Source organism: Schistocerca gregaria, chromosome 4 (assembly GCF_023897955.1).
Source record: "Schistocerca gregaria isolate iqSchGreg1 chromosome 4, iqSchGreg1.2, whole genome shotgun sequence".
Taxonomy (NCBI): domain Eukaryota; kingdom Metazoa; phylum Arthropoda; class Insecta; order Orthoptera; family Acrididae; genus Schistocerca; species Schistocerca gregaria.
This window is the reverse complement of record NC_064923.1, coordinates 745,939,946-745,960,210: the sequence shown is the minus strand read 5'-3', so window position 1 is coordinate 745,960,210 and position 20,265 is coordinate 745,939,946. Positions and strand designations below refer to the sequence as shown.

The following is a 20,265-nucleotide window of genomic DNA, read 5'->3' as shown; positions in this document are numbered from 1 at the left end:
CAACAGTTTGACTCCTCCACCTACATAGTGATCCCATCCCAGAAATCCATCTTAATCTTCAATCCCTATTTAAATCCTTAGACACATTACAGAAATTCTCCCCTTAACCAGTCTCCCTCTTCAACCCAATGACCTTGACACACCTGCTTTTCAAAGTCCTAGAAACCCTATTGCAGCTGGTTGATGCACTTCCGCTGAAAGAATTCCCTCTCATCGACCAACATCTCCAACTGATTGCCTGTAGTGTAGTCTCTCATATCAGAGATACAATCACCTGGAGGTCCCTACTTATCAGTGTTATTGCTATCTTCGTATACAATACCCCTCAGACCTATGGCCTTGCTGCTATTGAAAACCACCTCTCTCAACATGCTTCTGACACGAAACCCATCACCTGATTCCGTACCACACATTTACTTCTCCTTTGAGGGGAAGGTATGCAAACAAATCTGTGGCACAGCCATGGGCACCTACTGCCACCCTCCAATACCAACTTATTTATGGACCATTTAGAGGAAACATGCCTACCTTCCCAAAATCTCTTGTCCGGTCCAGATTCACTTATGATGTGTTCATGAACTGGGCTCAGGGTGTAGACACCCTATCCTGATCTCTCCACAACCTCAACACTTCCTCTCCCACCTGTTTTGTGTGGTCCTTTCGAACCCAACATGGCCCCTTCGTTGATGTTGATCTCCATCTCTGTGATGGTTCTACGTATATCTTTGCCCATATTGAGCAAGCTAACAACCAACAGTACCTGAATTTTCACAGCTGTCACTTCTTTCACACTAACAAATGAGTTCCTTACAGCATGGCCACCTGGGAATGGTGTACCTATAGTGATGAAGCTCCCCTTGCTTAGTATGCTGAAGGCCTCAAAGGCTTTCACAGAGAGGCACTACTCTTCAAACTTAGTCAGCAAACAGATTTCCTATGCCATATCATTACACACCACTAATCCTCCTGCTACCCTTAAGAATCAGCCACAAAGGAGCCTCTCCCCTTCCCAATCAGCCAGGACTGGAGAGCAACTGAACTGTGTCCTTCGCCAGATTTTTGATTCTCTAAGATCATGCCTGGAAATGAGGGATATCCTACCTGTGATCTTGCCCATCCCTCCTACACAACATGTTGGTTCGTCCCTATGCAACGTGATCTTAGCCTCTTGCCACAGGGATCATATCCCTGTGTAAGACACCAGTAATCCTATTGTTCTCCATCTCCACTACCCCACACCTAAGGAGCATTGTCTCAGTTGTGCAGCTGAATTTTTAATTTCATGGCACAAATGAAATCAGAGAGTGCAACGGAAGTGATATCTATAATTCCTCAAGAAATTATTGTATGCTCTCTGCTGTTTGTAATGTATATAAGTAATTTGGGAGACAATGTGAACAGCCCTCTTTAAATTGTTTGCAGATGATGCAGTAATTTACCATTTAGTAAAGTTGCCAGAAGATCAGTAGAAATCACATTATTTGCTATAGCCGAAAAGCAGCAGTTGACCCCAAAGAATAAAAAATGCAAGGCCTTCCACATTGATACTGCTGAATTGCAGCATTGATTAAATTTCTGTTACACAATAAATAATACTAATTTAAAGGTTGTTGATTCAACTAAATACATATGGGTTACAATTACAAACAACGTAAGTTGGGACCATCACATTGAAAATGTTGTGGGGAAGGTGAACCAAATGCTGTGTTTTATTTACAGAACACTTAGATGGTGCAACAAATTTATAGAGAGACCACCTACACAATACTTGTCAATCCTCTGCTAGAGTATTCCTGCACACTACGGGATCCTTAGCAGGTAAGACTGATCTGAGAACATCAAAAAAATTCAAAGAAGGCAGCTCATTTTCTATTATCATAAAAAGGAGAGAGAATGTCAAAAATCTGAGATGCGAACTAATATGGCACTCATTAAATCAAAGGTGCTTTTCATTGCAGTGAGATATTATCACAAAATTTTAATCACCAATTTTCTGAATACAAAAAATTTCAACTTCCACATACTTAGGGAGAAAGGACAATGCAAATAAAATGAGAGAAACGGGAGCTTTCTGGAAATAATTAGTTCTTCATTTTTCTCACATGCTAATTGGAAGTGGCACAGTTGAGAAATAGTTCTGTGAACACTCTGCCAAGCATTTGGATGTAGATTGAAGCATAGTGATGTAAATGCATGATTGATGTTTCAGTCCAACTTGTTGCCTCAGCCTTCCCTAAGGAACCCAAATCACAGGTGACATCACTGGTCCTGTATTTAGCTTCAAAAAAATCTAGTTATCTTTTAATCATCTCCCACAGTGTTACATAGCAATTCTTACGTTGCCTCTCACAACTGTTTGTAGCAATAATATCTTTTGGTCATCTTAACTTTTTCCTTTTTAGTCTTAATAGTTTACAGAAAGTTTTGGTTGAGAATTATGAATTATTTAGGTACAAAGGAGATGACTCACCGAAGGCAGAGATGCTGCATCATAGACAGGTACACACGCACGCATGTGCATGCAGACACACACACACACACACACACACACACACACACACACACACACACACACCTGTCTCCCTACATTGTGCTTAGTCGATTGCCTGCTCTTTTCTGGTCCACAGTGAGGTGAGGTGAGGTGGGGTGGGGGATGGAGAGAGACAGGAGGCAGGGAGGGTGTTGGGGGAAGCCTCTAGCAGCTCGTGGGAGAGTGAGGAGCTGTCTGTGGGCTAGCCGGGGGTGCAGGTAGAGGGGCCAAGTGGCAGATGGCTGGGCATACGATTTCACAGAGTAGGGCATGAGGTAGTAGCACACAACTAGCTGACATGAATTGGAAAGAGTACTGGGACAGGGGATGGTGTCTGTACACACACACACACACACACACACACACACACACACACACACACACACACACACACACACACACACACACAAATCATATGGGGATGGGGAGCGGCAAGATCCCATAGGTTCCATCTGTGCAGCTCAGCGAAGCTGGTGGTAGTAGGGAGGATCCAGATGGCATGGGTTGTGAAGCAGCCATTGAAATCCCCCCTGTTGTGTTTTATGCATGTTATGCCACTGGTCCATCTTATTTTTGGCAACAGTTTGGGGGTGGCCATTCATTTTGGTTGACACATGGTTGGTTGTAATACCAATGTAAAATACTGTTCAGTAGTTGCAGTGGAGCGGTTATATAACATGGCTTTTTTCACAGGTGACCCGGCATCTGATTGGGTAAGGTAAGACTGTGACAGGACTGGAGCAGGAGGTGCTGGCTGGGTGGATTTGGCAGGTCGCATCTGTGTCTCCCACAAGGGTATGATCACTGTGGCAGGTGATTGGGGATGAGAGTGGCATAGGGATGGACTAGGATGTTGTGGACGTTGCGTGGGTGGTGGAACACCATGTTGTGAGGGGATGGAAGTATCTTGGTTAGGATGCCCCTCATATCAGGGCCTGATGATAGATAATCAAAGCCCTGACGAAGGACACAGTTGAGTCATCCAGTCCCAGGTGGTATTGGGTGACTGAAAGGGGGGGGGGGGAGGAGGCACTTCTTTGTGGTTGGTTCTTGTGAAGGATCTGAGGATCAGGGTTATGCGGGGACATGGCATGAGAGATCTGTTTGTATATTAGATCTGAAGGGTATTGCCTGTCTGCGAAGGCCTTCATGAGGCCAAGCTGTTTGGGAGGGATTTTTTGGTTGGAAGAGGTTGCATCTGTAAAAGTGTAGGTACTTTGGTATTGTTGGGTTTGATGTGGACCGAGGTTTGGATGGAGCCATCTGAGAGGAGGAGATCGACATCCACAAAGGTGGCACAATAGCTTGAGGAGTACCAGATGAAGCTGACTGGAGAGAAGGTGTTGAGATTGTGGAGGAATGAGGATAAGGTGTCCTGGCCTTGGGTCAAGATTATAAAGATGTCATGAATGAACCAAACCTGGGTTTGGGGTTTTGGGAAGCTAGGAATGTGTCCTCTAGGTGGTCCACAAAGAGGTTTTCATAGGAGGGTGCCATGCAGGCGCCAATGACTGTGCCACAAATTTGTTTGTATACCTTTCCTTAAAAGGGGAAGTAAGTATGGGTTACGATGTAGTTGGCAAGGTGTATAAGGAATGAAGTGGTGTGTGTGGGAGAGGTAGTGTTCAATCGCGGAAAGGCCATGGGCATGAGGGATGTTGTTGTATAAGGAGGTTGCATTTACAGTGATGAGTAGGAACCCGGGAGGTAAGGGTGTGGGGATGGTGGAGAGCTGCTGCGGAAAGTGGTTGGTATCTATAATGTGGGAGGCTAGATTTTGGCCATTTGGTTGCGGATGTTGGTCAACAAGTGCTGAGATTCTTTTGTTGTGGGCACTGTAACCAGCTACAATAGAGTGCTCAGGATTGTTAGGTTTGTAGGTTTTGGGGAACATGGAGACGGTGAGTGGGTGGACTGTTGTTGGGGTGATTTGGGATATGGATTCAGGGGAGAGGTTCTGGGAAGGACCTAATGATTTTAGCAGGGATTGGAGGTTTCGTTGGACTTCTGGGATGGGGTCACTTTTGGCAGACCTGATAACCCTCCCAGCAGACAAAGGTTCCACCACTGTGAACTGGAGTGACTACCTGGCAGAGGACCTCCACCAGTTGTCGGGCACCTTCACCTAGGAGCACCTGTAGCTAGCCCACAGATGGCTCCCCACTCTCCCACGAGCTGCTAGATGCCTTCCCCCAACCCCGTCCCCGCCTCCCACCTCTATCTGTCCCTCACCTTGCACCCCCACCTCATCCCAGTGCACTCACTGTGGGCCAGGAAAGAATTGACAGTCAACTAAGCACAAAGTAGGGAGGCAGGTGTGTGTGTGTGTGTGTGTGTGTGTGTGTGTGTGTGTGTGTGTGTGTGTGTGTGTGTGTGTGTGTGTGTGTGTGCAAGCTGGAAAAACGAATTTCATTCCAAAAGGTAGCAAAGCAAAGCTCTGTACCTTTTGTTTGTATACCTGTCGACGACGCAGCACTTCTGCCTTCAGCCAGTTGTTTATTTTATTCCTAAATAATTTCTTTTTAGCCTTGCATTTTATGCCTTGTACTTTGCTTCTAAACTTGTTAGAATATCTACATGCTTTTGTGCACAGTTTCCAAAGTGCTGAAGCTACTGAGCTCTAACACTGCCACAGTGAATAACTCAAAGTGTAACCATGGTTCATTGTTCTAGCAGTTCCAAAGAGATTCCAAAGAAAAGTGTGACTAGTGCCAATCCTGGCAAAGCGGGTTAACTCTTCCTAAATGTTATAGGTATATATCCTACAGAACAAGTCTCAAATGGTTTATATACGTTGTCAAAGGATTATCCTGTTATATTATTCCATCAACAGATACTATTCTTATGTGGATTGAAATATGTTCTGCCCAAAAAATTAGAGATGTTTATTCTCTACAAATTGTGCCACATCAGTTGGAGAATTGTCCATCCTTATTTGTCCATTATGTGAAATTTCATGTGGGTAAATAATGTGCGGGCACCTGAGTAAATAAAGGAAAAATGAAGCATGGAAGTGTTTCAGCATTTTTACATGCACACTATCCAGTTCATCTCCAACATGGAAATTCTTATAATTAGCTACACAGATGCCAGTACAGTTACCCATAAAGTATCCCCTCCCAATGGATTATTGTGTCAACACAAGATTTTCTGAAGAATAATTCAGTTATGTTTTATATCACACACATTCCAGAAAGGGTATGTCTGTCACAGCTCCACCATCCCTCCTCTGCTGTCACCTCCAACATACACTGTAAAATTGAGCCAGTAGATAACACATTGGCTGATAGAAAATGGGATGTTGAACAGCACACATCACATCATATGAAAATCAAAGAAAAGTTACTTGTATTAACTATTCATGAAGTTCATCTTATTTAAGAATTTCTAACCTTCTCTTGAAAGCTACATTCATGTATCAATTTCACTGTATATTATACATTGTGAGAAGTAACACCCCTTTTATTGCTTGCAACATTGTGGTTTTGGCAGATGGTGGTATGCAGAAGGGCACATTATTTTACATTTTAATTCTTACTAAACGTAAAGTCTGCCCAGAAGGGTACATAATTTTACTTTTTAATTCTTATAAAAAGTAAAGTCTGAGGTCCAAGCCAATGACTGGACACTTGGTCTGAGTGCAGGTGGAGTGTAGCCTGTTGACCACAGTAAAGGGAGAGATAGGGGTGGCAGGCAGCCCATCCTGACCAGCTTTCAATCCCAGAAAAGATTTGTGGTACTCATTTTTAGAACAGGCTGAGTGGATCTGGGGGTGTTGGCGAAGTCTCGTGCTCTACCTGCTAGACTACCATGGCTGCCTTTAACTACAATAACTGATGCAAGCATAGGAAAATCCCGGGTGGAATGTAACAACATTATGAGAAGGAAAGTTGCTACCATATAGCAGAGATGCTGAGCTGCAATAGGCACAACAAAAAGACTTTCACAGTTAAAGCTTTTGGCCATTGGCCTTCATCAACAATAGACACACATACGTGTGTGTGCGCGACACACACACACACACACACACACACACACACACACACACACACACACACACACACACAAACACACACACACAGCTGCAGTCTCAGGCAATTGAAACCACACTGCGAGCAGCAGCACTAGTGCATGATGGGAGTGGTGACTGGGTGGGGTTGAGGAGGAGGCTGGGGCAGTTAGGGGGAAGGGTAGTATGGTAGGGGTGGCGGACAATGAAGTGCTGAAGTTTAGACAGAGGGTTGGGGGAGGAGGGGAAGTAGCAGAAAAGGAGAGAAATAAAACGACTGGGTGTGGTGGTGGAATGGCAGCTGTGTAGTGCTGGAATGGAAACAGGGAAGGGGCTGAATAGGTGAGGGCAGTGACAGTGAGGCCAGGAGGGTTTTGGAAATGTAAGATGTATTGCAGAGAAAGTTCCCACCTGTGCATTTCAGAAAAGCTTTTATTGGTGGGAAGGATCTATATGGCACAGGCTGCGAAGCAGTCATTGAAATGAAAGATATCATGTTAGGCAGCGCGTTCACCAACAGGGTGGTCATTCATGCGGACAGACAGTTTGTTGGTTGTCAAGCCTACACAGAATGCAGTACAGAGTTTGCAGCTTAGCTTGTAGACCACATGACTGCTTGCACAGGTAGCCCTGCCTTTGATGGGATAGGTGATGTTTGGGACTGGACTGGAGTAGGTGGTAGTGGGAGGATGTATGGGACAGGTCTTGCATCTAAGTCCATTACAGGGGTGTGAGTCATGAGGTAAGAGATTAGGAGCAGGGATTGTGTAAAGTTGGGTGAGTAGATAGTGTCAGTTCGGTGAATGGCTGAATACCACTGTATGAGGGTTGGAAAGGATAGTGGGCAGGACATTTCTCATTTCAGGACACCGCAAGAGGTAATCGAAACCCTGGCAGAGAATGTAATTCAGTTGCTCCAGTCCAGGGTGATATTGAATTACGAGAGGAATGCTCCTCTGTGGTCAGATAGTGGGACTTTGGGAGGTGGTGGGAGACTGGAAAGATAAGGCACGGGAGATTTGTTTTTGTACAAGATTGGGAGGATAATTATGGTCAGTGAAGGCTTCAGTGAGACCCTTGGTATATTTCGAGGGGGACTGCTCGTCACTGCATATGCACCTCCCATGGGTGACTGGGCTGTATGGGAAGGACTTCTTGGTATGAAATGGGTGGTAGCTGTCAGAGTGGAGGTATGGCTGGTGGTTAGTAGGTTTGGCGTGGGTGGAGGTACTGATGTAACCATCTTTGAAGTCTAGGTCAGCATCTAGAAAGGTGGCCTGTTGGGTTGAGTAGGACCAGGTGAAGCAAATGGGGGAGAAAGAAGTTGTTGAGGTTCTGGAGGAATGTGGATAGGGTGTCCTCACCAAGGTTCTGGAGGAATGTGGATAGGGTGTCCTCACCTGTGGTCCAGATAGCAAAGATGTCATCAATGAATGTGAACCAGGTGAGGTTTTTTATAGGAAGGATTCCTCTAAATGTCCCATGAATCCCATGAATAGGTTGGTATATGATGGTGCCATGCTGGTGCCCATAGCTGTACCCTGGATTTATGTGTAGGTAATGCCTTCAAAGGAGAAATAATTGTGGGTGAGGATCTAGTTGGTCATGACGAAAGGACATTGTTGGTTTGGAATCCATCGGGCATTGGGAAAGATAGTGTTCAAAGGCTGTAAGGCCATGGGCATTAGGAATGTTAGACTACAGGGAGGTGGCATCAATAGTGACAAGCAGGGCACTGTGTGGTAAAGGGTCAGGAACTGTGGAAAGTCGGTGGAGGAAATGGTTGGTATCTTTTATACAGGAGGGTAGGTTCTGGGTAGTAGGGTGAAGGTGTTGGTCTATGAGAGCAGAGTTTCTCTCAGTGGGGGCACAAAAACCGGTTACAATAGGGTGTCCTGGGTGGTTACGTTTATGGACTGTAGGAAGCATGTAGAAGCTGGGAGTGTGGGGAGGGGTAGGTGTGAGTAGAGAGATGGACTCCAGGGAGAGCTTCTGGGGTGGGCCTAAAGATTTGAGTAGTGACTGGAGATCCTGCTGGATTGCTGGAATGGGGTTACTGTGACAAGATTTGTTGGTGGAAGTATCTGACAGCTGGCAAACTCCTTCCGGCAGGTAATCCTTGCGGTTCAATACGACAGTGGTGTAGCCTTTGTCCACAGGTAGGACTATAATGTTGGGATCAGTTTCTAGATGGTAGACTGCAGTTCTTTCTGCAAATATAAGGTTGGTTTGCATGTTGAGGGATTTGGGGAATGATGGTGAGGCAAGGTTTGAGGTTAAGAAAGTCTGGAAAGTTAACAGAGGGTGGTTTAGGGGCAATGGGGGTAGATCATGGTTGGATGGAGGAGGGAACTAAGTTAGGCAAGGTTCAATATTGGTCTTTGGTTGAGTCTGGTTGGTAAGGTTGATGGTGAAAAAGTGTTTCCACTGTAGGGACCAGGAGAAGGAGAGATGGTCTTGAACAAGTCCTGCATGATTGAATTTGACAGTGGGGCAAAAGGTGAGGCCTTTGGAAAGGGCGCTAAGGCTTCTGGAGGAAAGTTTCATAACTGTGCTGCAGGTCTGTTTAAGTTCTGGATTCTTTGTGGCAGTGGGAGGGAGTTTTGGAGGGTGGAGTAAGTGTAGTAGGTCTGTGAGACAGTGTTTGTCAGCTGTGTGTTGTGGTCAGTGGTACTCCAAGGTGGAAGCAGGAAGTGAGCAGGGTGGGTAGCTATTTGTGGTGGCATTGTGCATGTTGCTCAAGTTCCTGCAGGGAAAGAGTTTCAGTGTGTGTTACTGGTTTCAGGAATTCGGGACTGCACAACAGGAGAATTTTGCGGATGGAGAGAAGGTACTGCAAGAAGATTCGGGATTGGATGATATAGTTTTGAAGGACTATCTATGTTGGTGAGGGCTAAGGATTGGCAGAATTTGAACAAGTGGAGGTCTTTTTGGAAGGAGGGGTGGCAGCCAGAGATGGGTAGTAAGATGGTAAGGCCATTAGGGGGGATTCCATGCCCCAAGCAACAAAATTTATCGGACCTAATTCTACATTATTTACACAATTTTTCACATTTTTTCTACCACCATGGATCCTTGCTCCTTTTATTCTGCATCAATACAAAAAAAAGTTTCCTTATCCCAGGCCAAATCCCAGTGTATTTATCTTGAACTGTCTGACAGTTCACTTTCTTTAGTATTTCAGTGAGTGTCTCACATCAGTCAATAAACCTGTGACCATTCATGCTACCCTTCTCTGTATACTCTCAGTATCTCCTGTTAGTCCTTATCTTGTATCAGTCCCACGTAATTAAGCAATATTCTAGAATGGGTTGCACAGGTGATTTGTAAGCAGTCTCCTTTGTAGACTGATTTAATTTTCGGAGTATTCACCATTAAAACCTGAGTGTTCCACCTGCTTTACCAACGACTGAGCTTATGTGGTCGTCAACAAATTGTTACAACCAGGAATTTGTATGTGTTGACTGATTCCCACTGTGACTTGTTGATGCTGCAGTCGTAGGATAGCACTTTTTTTCAGTGTGTGAACTGCACAGTTTTACATCTATGAACAATTAAAGAATGTTGCCAATCTTTGAAACACTTTGAAATCTTATCAAGATCTGACTGAATATTTGTGCAGCTTTTTAGTCAGCCAGGGAAAATTCTGAGGTTACTACTGTCTCCAAGGTCATTAATATTCAACTTGAACAGCAAAGGGTCCCAGCACACTTTCCAGGGGCATACCTTAAGTTACTTCTGCATTTGTCAGTGGCCCTTTATTCAAGATAATATGCTGCATCCTTCTCACCAATAAATTCTTTATACAGTCACAAATTGCATCTGATACTCTATATGCTCATATATTATACAGTAAATTTAGAAGTCAAATGCTTTTTGGAAATTGAGACACACTGGGTTTACTTGACTGCCTTGATCCATGGCTTTCAGGATATCATGTGAGAGAAGTGCAAGTTGGGTTTCACATTATTGATGTTTCCAGAAGCCATTCTAGTTGGCATGGAAGAGGTTATTCTGTTTGAGATACCTCACTACATTTCAGCTTAGAATGTGTCCTAAGATACTACCAAAACTGGATGTCAAGGCTACTGGATATTGTAGATCACTTCTACAAACCTGTTGTAGAAGGGTTTGTCTGGTGCTTTCCTCCAACTACTTGGCAATTTTTTTATTTGAACGATTTGCTATATTATAGTTTTAAAAAAATGGGGCTAAGTCAGCCACAAATCTCATAGGGATTTCATCAGGTGCTGGAGTCTTGTTCAGTTTTAGTGATTGCAGCTATTTCTCAACACTGCTGACACCAGCATCTATACCACTCATTTTTGCAGTGGTGCAAGAGTTAAACTGGGGCAATATGCCAGTATTTTACCTTGTAAAGAAACATTTGAAACAGAGTTTAATGTTTCTGCTTTTGCTTTGCTGCCTCAAGTTCAATCCCCATCCCATATGCTGGTGTCTGTATACTAACTTTGGTAACATATGACCAGAATTTCTTCAGGTTTCATAACATGTCATTCAATAATATTCTGATACAGTATACATTGAAGGTTTGTCATATTGCCCAATTGACAGCCAAATGTGTTTCATTCAGAATCTCCATGTCTCTAGATCTATGCTTTGTTTTACAGCTATTATGCAGGCAGTTCTGTTTCTTTAGACGTTCCTATTTGTGTCTGTATACCACAAAGCATATACAGAACACAAGTTAACAAACCAAATATTTTACTCACAGTAATTTAGTGATCACCCATTACTCGCAAAATATATGCTTTTCATAACAAGCAACAGCTTATCACTTCACACAATGTTCTGCTCAGACTGTTTCCCATTGACTTCAAGGTGCATTTGCAGTCATCATTTGAGAGATAAGTTAACTTGGTGAATAGTTTTTCATTAATCTTAGAAATACATGATCTTATCATTTGATTTAGGAACAGAAGACACATCAAAAACATGTTGTTCCGCAAACAGGGAACAACAGATGCTAATACCTAAGGCTAGGAATTTAATGATCATAAGTCACCATAATGTGCACAAAAAATTATGGTGTATGGCCAAAAATTTACAAAAATATGCGCAGTGACATAAACAATATATATACTAATACCATTAAAGTGAGGTAAAATTTCTGTTGTAAAATGAATTAGCAAGTCAGTTTATGATGCTGAACTATTTGTTTATGAATAAAATGCCCATAAAACGAGCTACTCTATGTAATTTGAAGATGCAATGTGCTTTTTGTTAACATCGTAAGGACATAGTTAAGCTGTGTGTGCGTGTGTGTGTGTGTGTGTGTGTGTGTGTGTGTGTGTGTGTGTGTGTGTGTGTGTGTGTGTGTGTCTTTTTTTCCAAATGAGCTCGGAGTTAAAACACACAATTCAAACCTGTGTGCAAATTTTGAAATATAGAGGTTTACTATTGTCTATGAAAACCAAATAGGGTGACAGGAATGGGGGAAAGAAATACAGTAGAAGAAGAATGGGTAACTCTGAGGGATGAAGTAGTGAAGGCAGCAAAGGATCAAGTAGGTAAAAAGACAAAAGCTAGTAGAAATCCTTGGGTAACAGAAGAAATATTGAATTTAATTGATGAAAGGAGAAAATATAAAAATGCAGTAAATGAAGCAGGCAAAAAGGAATACAAACATCTCAAAAATGAGATTGACAGGAAGTGCAAAATGGCTAAGCAGGGATGGCTAGAGAACAAATGTAAGGATGTAGAGGCTTATCTCACTAGGGGTAAGATAGATACTGCCTACAGGAAAATTAAAGAGACCTTTGGAGAAAAGAGAGCCACCTGTATGAGTATCAAGAGTTCAGATGGAAACCCAGTTCTAAGCAAAAAAGGGAAAGCAGAAAGGTGGAAGGAGTATATAGAGGGTCTATACAAGGGCGATGTACTTGAGGACAATGTTCTGGAAATGGAAGAGGATGCAGATGAAGATGAAATGGGAGATACGACACTGCAGGAAGAGTTTGACAGAGCACTGAAAGACCTGAGTCGAAACAAGGCCCCAGGAGTAGACAACATTCCATTGGCACTACTGACGGCCTTGGGAGAGCCAGTCCTGACAAAACTCTACCATCTGGTGAGCAAGATGTATGAGACAGTTGAAATACCCGCAGACTTCAAGAAGAATATAATAATTCCAATCCCAAAGAAAGCAGGTGTTGGTAGATGTGAAAATTACCAAACTATCAATTTAATAAGTGACTGCTGCAAAATACTTCTTTACAGATGAATGGAAAAACTGGTGGAAGCCGACCTCGGGGAAGATCAGTTTCGATTCCGCAGAAATGTTGGAACACGTGAGGCAATACTGTCCCTACGACTTATCTTAGAAAATAGATTAAGAAAAGGCAAACCTATGTTTCTAGCATTTGTAGACTTAGAGAAAGCTTTTGACAATGTTGACTGGAATACTCTCTTTCAAATTCTAAAGGTGGCAGGGGTAAAATACAGGGAGCGAAAGGCTATTTACAATTTGTACAGGGAAGCAGCGGTTGGGAAGGGAGTGAGACAGGGTTGTAGTCTGTCCCCAATATTATTCAATCTGTATTTTGAGCAAGCAGTGAAGGAAAGAAAAATTCAGAGTAGGTATTAAAATCCATGGAGAAGAAATTAAAATGTTGAGGTTCGCTAATGACATTGTAATTCTGTCAGAGACAGCAAAGGACTTGGAAGAGCAGTTGAACGGAATGGACAGTGTCTTGAAAGGAGGATATAAGATAAACATCAACAAAAGCAAATGAGGATAATGGAATATAGTCGAATTAAGTCGGGTGATGCTGAGGGAAATAGATTAGGAAATGAGACACTAAAGTAGTGAAGGAGTTTTGATATTTGGGGAGCAAAATAACTGATGATCGTCGAAGTAGAGAGGATATAAAATGTAGACTCGCAATGGCAAGGAAAGCGTTTCTGAAGTATAGATTTAAGTGTCGGGAAGTCGTTTCTGAAAGTATTTGTATGGAGTGTAGCCATGTATGGAAGTGAAACATGGATGTATAAATAGTTTGGACAAGAAAAGAATAGAATCTTTCGAAATGTGGTGCTACAGAAGAATTCTGAAGATTAGATGGGTAGATCACGTAACTAATGAGGAGATATTGAAGAGAATTGGGGAGAAGAGGAGTTTGTGCCACAACTTGACTAGAAGAAGGGACTGGTTGGTAGGACATGTTCTGAGGCATCAAGGGATCACAAATTTAGCATTGGGGGGCAGCGTAGTGGGTAAAAATCGTAGAGGGAGACCAAGAGATGAATACACAAAGCAGATTCAGAAGGATGTAGGTTGCAGTAAGTACTGGGAGATGAAGAAGCTTGCACGGGATAGAGTAGCATGGAGAGCTGCATCAAACCAGTCTCAGGACTGAAGACAACAACAACAACAACAATAACATGAAAACTAGCTTTCTACTTCAATTGAGCATATTTAAAATGGACAGTATCATTTGAATCTAAATCTCACACAAACTCAACTCACACACAACTGCAGTCTCAGGTAACTGAAATCTTAATGGCCGAAAGCTTTAATTGTGACTTTTTTTTTTTTTTTTTTTTTTTTTTTTTGTGCTTATCTGCAACTCAGCATGTCCGGTATATGGTGAGTAGCAACTTTCCTTTTCATAAACATTGTTACATTCCATGCTGGATTTTCCATTGTTTCAGTCTAAGAAAGAATTTTTCACCCAACGTAATCATGAAAATGGAACACATTGCATTGTCCCCCCCCCCCCCCCCCCCCCCTGTTTCCTTTTTCTTGCAATACCTTTTCTTTGTCACTTTTTTGCCACTTTACCACTAACAGATTTTAATTTATTTGCAGTTTTTTTCACTTTTTGTATCTGCTTAACTAGTGGCACTTCCAGATGCACCAAAGCAGTTATGGCTGCTGGAATAAATCTAAAATTTTATTTTGTGTACAAAAGTTTGCCTGAAATATTGTCATGAGACATTAATTCTTGGGCTAGTGCCATTGAAGCAGCTTCACTGCTATAGAATGAATCAATGATGCTTTTTACAATGTTGAAATTCTGGCTATAATAGCTACAGGCATGAATCCTGGACGCCCATCTTGTCAAAATGGGAGATGGAGGTAAGAAAATGTCTGGAACTAACAACTTAAATGCTGCAACACATAAAGGGCCTCCAAAAATGCCTTTCTTGACACAGTCAATAAATCTGTCAACATAACTGAATTCACTACGAATTTCTTCTGCAATTCTATGTAAGGCATGAGCTAAATGAATCCCATGCACCATTTTCCTGTAGAGAATTGGCAGCATTCGCCTTATAGGCACAGCATCCATTCCGAAGAGAAGTACATTGTCGCGCTGATTGCCATCAGGCAATATGGCACCCATATGGATCTGTCAAACAATTTAATAGTGGTTTAAAGATTAACTTTTTCCAAATATTCACAATGTAGTAGAAACTTTTTACCTATACCATATTCTTCCAAAGTACCCAAATTGACTCCTGTACTATATCTTTCCATTAGTCTGCAGTTTCATCAATTTAATACCCACTTTTTTTATTTGCACCCCCTTGTCTGATTTGTAGCATCTTTTTAGCTTGGGCTGAAGAAAATTTTTCTTGATGGGGAAGAATCAGGAAGAGATCTGTCTTTGTATTTTCCTAAGGATTTACCAGATTTAGAGCATAATATGAAAGATGATTTCAATTTTCTAAATGCAGAAGGTGTATTTGAAAGCTGCTCAGTTGAATTAGAAAAACAATATATTGTTATTTTATCAATATATAGGAGCCCAGATGTAGAAGTAGCAAAATTATTTTTTATTAATTGTGAAAGCATATTTTACAGAAAGTGAACAATGAAAATAAAAAGACAGAGGTTTTAATAGCTGCTGATTTCAATATTCAATTATCAAATGAAACCAGTCACACAGTATAGTTTATGAACTTAATCCAAAAATTTGGTTTCAAGTCAAACTTCATGAAGGTCACAAGAGAAACTGGTAATACAGGAACCTGTATTGATAATATTTTAACTAATTATAAATTTGATAATTCTAGGAAGTTATGTGTAGACCTAAGACTTCCAGACCATTCTGCTCCATTTATTGAAATAACTAGTGCAAATGAACGAAGCATTAGAAAAAGTAATGGCAAAAGACTTTTACTGTTGCAAATTTAAAATCATTGTGCTCTAAAGTATAAGAGAGCTAAGTTCAAGATGATATTCAAATCTCTCCGCATTCATATTTCTAGAAATTTGCATTCATATTTCTAGAAGTTTTTTACATTTATTTAATGAAGTATTTCCACTTAGATTATGCCTCACTAAAGTCTCAAATAAGCTAAGTGGATCACTGCTGGAATAAAAATATCCTGTGGAAAAAAAAGGCAACTCCACAAGAAACTGAAATATGACAAAGGCCCTGTTTTCATTAATTATGTCAAACAGTATAAAAGCATATTTAAAAGGGCAGTGAAAAGAGCAAAAGCTATGGTTAGTAATAATTACTTCTTGGCTCATGGACACAAAGCAAAGGCAGTGTTGTATGCTGTAAAATCAGAACTGGGGATTAGAACTGAAAGCAAAGATATTTCCAAAATTGAGGTGGGAAATGAAATTGAAACAAATCCTGCTCAAATTCCAGGATCATTCACTAAATTGTTTATAAATCATATCCTTTTAGTGACTGATGTAATGACAGTTGAAGGGGTGGAATTTGTTAATCCTAAATTTATGTGACATTCACTTGGCCGATCCCACATTCATTAATGATATGTCCCATGCCACCATGAAGATCAATAAGCATCATTGCCACAACAGTTTCTTTATGTGCTCTATGAGTTATTGTGTTCTTCCTTGCCCTCTGTGTGATGTTCAAGCTGCTCATTCACACTAGTTACCTAATGATTCATGCACATGCCTGACATGTTGGACACTGCCAATCAGAATAGATGTCCCTATACTACTTTACCATTCTTACAACATTTCTTTAACAGTTACCACACACAAATAGCATGTATAAGTTTTGCCCATTTGTATACATGTCTGTATGCAAGCAATGTTGAAGTAGAAATGAGCAATTGATAGACAATGCATTTTGAACTGATTCTGCAGTCAAAGGGCTAGGTACAATAATAGACACATCTTAAGAGCCTTTTTCAATCACTTTACCTTCTCATCTTAGTGAATTTGTCAAGACTGTCACGAAATTTTTTAATAGAAATGTTAATAATTGCTGTATCACTATACTCATCTCTCCAAGAGCTTTCAAATGTCTTTAAAAAATTAAATTATTCCATTTAATAAAAACTATACTTGCTTCAGTATCTCGATTGATACAAGAGTGAAGAAAAGTAAACAAGGAATGAAATTATGTGCTGTTCTGCATACTGTCATTTTCTGAAGACCTCGTTTTGATATCTTTAACCGTTCACGAGATAGAAGTGGTGTTACATCTATGCAACTCAATTTTTGTACCCACAGGACACTTCTTATACCTCTACATGGGGAAACAGTTCTGTACATACCTTGTGTTCGGTAAACAACAACAGCTGCTGTTATGTGCATTTCTTTTTGATACACATCTGGAGAAGATGATATGCTATAGAATCTCGGTTGTAGTGGATCCAGATGAGCTGCTAAGACAGCCGCAGATGGGTGAACAGATGGGAATTGTTCCAGGACTTCCAGTAAATGTGGAAATCGCCATTGTCTCCATTTTTCATATGCTGCAGGTTCCTGTGTTTAGCAAATAGTAATATTAATTGTTTGTACACACTAAAAAAAAATTATAATGGGTGTTCAAAAAGAAATGAGTCTGAGGGATAATTACGGAAACCATTACCTGTATGTTAGAAGTGATTATAAAGAATGGTATCCCTAATAATATGAACTCTGTTGTTGACAGTAGTGTCGCATCTGTAAACTGACAAAGTATGTCAGAATCCCTCCTTGTATTTTTAATAACAGTATTAGTGAATTTTACCCCAATATAAAAATGCTGGTCACTTTCCTGTCTTGCCATACAAATACTGGTGGATGTGTTGAAAGATTTTTTAATCTTGTTTTTGGTAAGTATTTTTAGCAGTGAAAGACATAAAAGAAAAACAAAAATTATAGTAGATAAAGAATTTTGGTTAAGAGTTTTTAAAAGTTCAAAGATCAGTGTAGTAGAAAGTGTGGTGTCACTGCCAGACACTACACTTGCTAGATGGTAGCCTTTAAATTGGCCGTGGTTAGTTAGTATACGTCGGACCCGCATGTTGCCACTATCAGTGATTGCATACCGAGCGCCGCCACACGGCAGGTCTAGTCTACAGAGACTCCCTAGCACTCGCCCCAGTTGTACAGGCGACTTTACTAGTGATGGTTCACTATCTACATACGTTCTCATTTGCAGTGATGACAGTTTAGCATAGCCTTCAGCTACATCAATTGCTACGACGTAGCCAGGCGCCGTATTCAGTTAGTATGTCTTCTGAACAGATAATATTGTGACTCATGTACTGTCAAGAGCGATGTTCATCATTAATGGATTAAAGTTAAGTATCAAACTAATTATGTCTGCTTTCTGAATTCTAATTCCTTGTCATGTTCCAGACCTCACGTCAGTATAGTTCTTCCCTCGTCATGCCAGCCTGCGTGAGCTAAAACGCGTGCATTTCGGCCTCCACTGGTAACATGGTGTTGGTTCTTCTGCTAACACAAAAGAAAGAGTTCACTGCCTTTAGTTATCCCTTAGCTTCACAGGTCATGATTTTGACACATTCTGTACCAGGTGTGATCTGACAGACTGCTATATGTAAATAGCAATAAAAATTGCATTCAGCAATTTCAGTGAAACAGTTGAGTTTATCATCTGAAAGGTTACATTAATACCACACAAAAATATTTCCAAATAAATTCTAAATTTTATCTTCACAAATAAATTGCATTTAAACAAAAAACTGCACAAAATGAACATAATATTACATGATAATAGTAATGTACACTGCACACTAAATTTTAATTTTTGCTATATTTTTATTTTTTCGTATACAAGTAACCATGAAAACATAAAAACCTCCCATAAGACATTCAAAAAATGAAAATTTCACTAGTACTTTTCAGGATTTTAGTTTCCTTCTCAGTTTCCTTTCTTTGCATTCGCTTAAAATTTTTGTAGAGAAATAAAGTTATATTTGCATCTCACAACAATGACAAATATAAGGCATCTTTCTCTTCTCTTTTGGGTCACAGTTGGATCATGTTTTGTGTTTTTCCAATCACTCTACGACAACTTTCATTCTAGATTCTGCTACACCCAAAACACAGTGAATGGTTTCATGAAGTTCACAGGATATGTGACATAGTTGTTGACTCATTTTTTTATCTGTGGCGTTGCCATGTGTTTGCAAGCTTCTTCAAAAAGTTAAAGCAGCTCACCTGAGTGTCATCTCTGTAGGAACTGTGAAGGCAAACGCATTCACCCCACTTATGTCTAACATGCGGAAAAATAATGCCATTGGCCATCGCTGGAAGAGGCTTTGATGAGCAGCAATATTTTTTTCAAGTAAATATATTTATATCAGAACCATTAGCTAAAGGTTCAGTCTCTATGCTTCTGTCTTCATAAATTTGATCAACTGCTTCTTTCAAGGAATTCACAAGTGACAAAACAGATTTGTCTTCAGTTTTGCACTGTTCCTATTCTGAATTATGTTTAACTTTCTATTTCATTGTCAGCATATAATCTAACACCAGTTTGTAAACTGTCCTCAAACCATTTTAAAACAAAATCCTCAGATTCAGCAGACAAAGATCTGGCTACTGAACCCATACCACAAAGTCCCAGGTGCAGTCTCAGAGACCACTAGCATGAAAGAAGCAGTAATAGCATCAGTCAGTGTTGCATTCATGTGACTACTGTCAAAGGAAACTACAACAGCTTCGAAGAAGAACAACTATACAAGGCTGCAATTTCCTACCCCATCCTTATGCATTAGCAATGGAGTAACAATAAATGCTAACTGTCTGTGAGACTACACCTGGGACGTTAAGAGTTAAGGAAGAAATGCCATTCAGAAATAAAAGACAAACCAATGACGAATCACCGCCACATTCAAGAACCCCATCAAATTCAAGGCTGATTGGTAAATTATTAAGGCAATTATTAAGTCAGATGTGATACTCTTAATATTGCGGCAGATAACATAATTCAGTTCTTCACTGATTCAAGAGGAATAGGATACTGGCCACAAAATCTTATTATTGTAGCATTAAAAAAACATGTAGAAGATACTGTGATAATGGGTGGGTAGACTGTAATTATTGGAAGGAATAGAGGTAATAACTCACCATGAAGTTAAGGCATTGAGTGTCCAGTAGACGCATAAACAAGACTGCAAATGTTGATAAGCTTTCATAAAGAGTTGTTTTTCATAACTTAACAGTACAGAATACATGTACACCTGCACAGCTTCATTGTGTCTGTGGAATAAATTGTACCTGGTGGATTAAATTGTGCCAGTTCTGCAGCTCAACTGGACTGACACGTTGTTAGATGGGTTGGACAAAGGAAGAAATGGGGTTAGATGGAAGGGTGGCTGACTGCTGGAAGGAAGAGTTAGCGAGCAGATGGAATGAGGATTTGGCACTGGCACATGTAGGAGTAGTAGTATGTGAGGCATAGTGAATGGAGTATGACAATGGCCCTCCTCATATCATTCAGAGTATGGGAAGGGTTCCTGCAGTGACACATTG

General features: G+C 40.8%; 1 protein-coding gene across 2 annotated transcripts in view; it reads right to left on the bottom strand.

Moving 5' to 3' along the window:
• LOC126266892 (nitric oxide synthase, salivary gland-like) overlaps positions 1-20,265 on the bottom strand; it is a 143,473-nt gene that overhangs the window by 37,459 nt on the left and 85,749 nt on the right. For both annotated transcript variants that reach the window (XM_049971558.1, XM_049971559.1), the window contains exon 20: positions 17,052-17,262. In XM_049971558.1, coding sequence (XP_049827515.1) covers positions 17,052-17,262 — 211 coding nt within the window. The remainder of the gene's footprint in view (positions 1-17,051; positions 17,263-20,265) is intronic.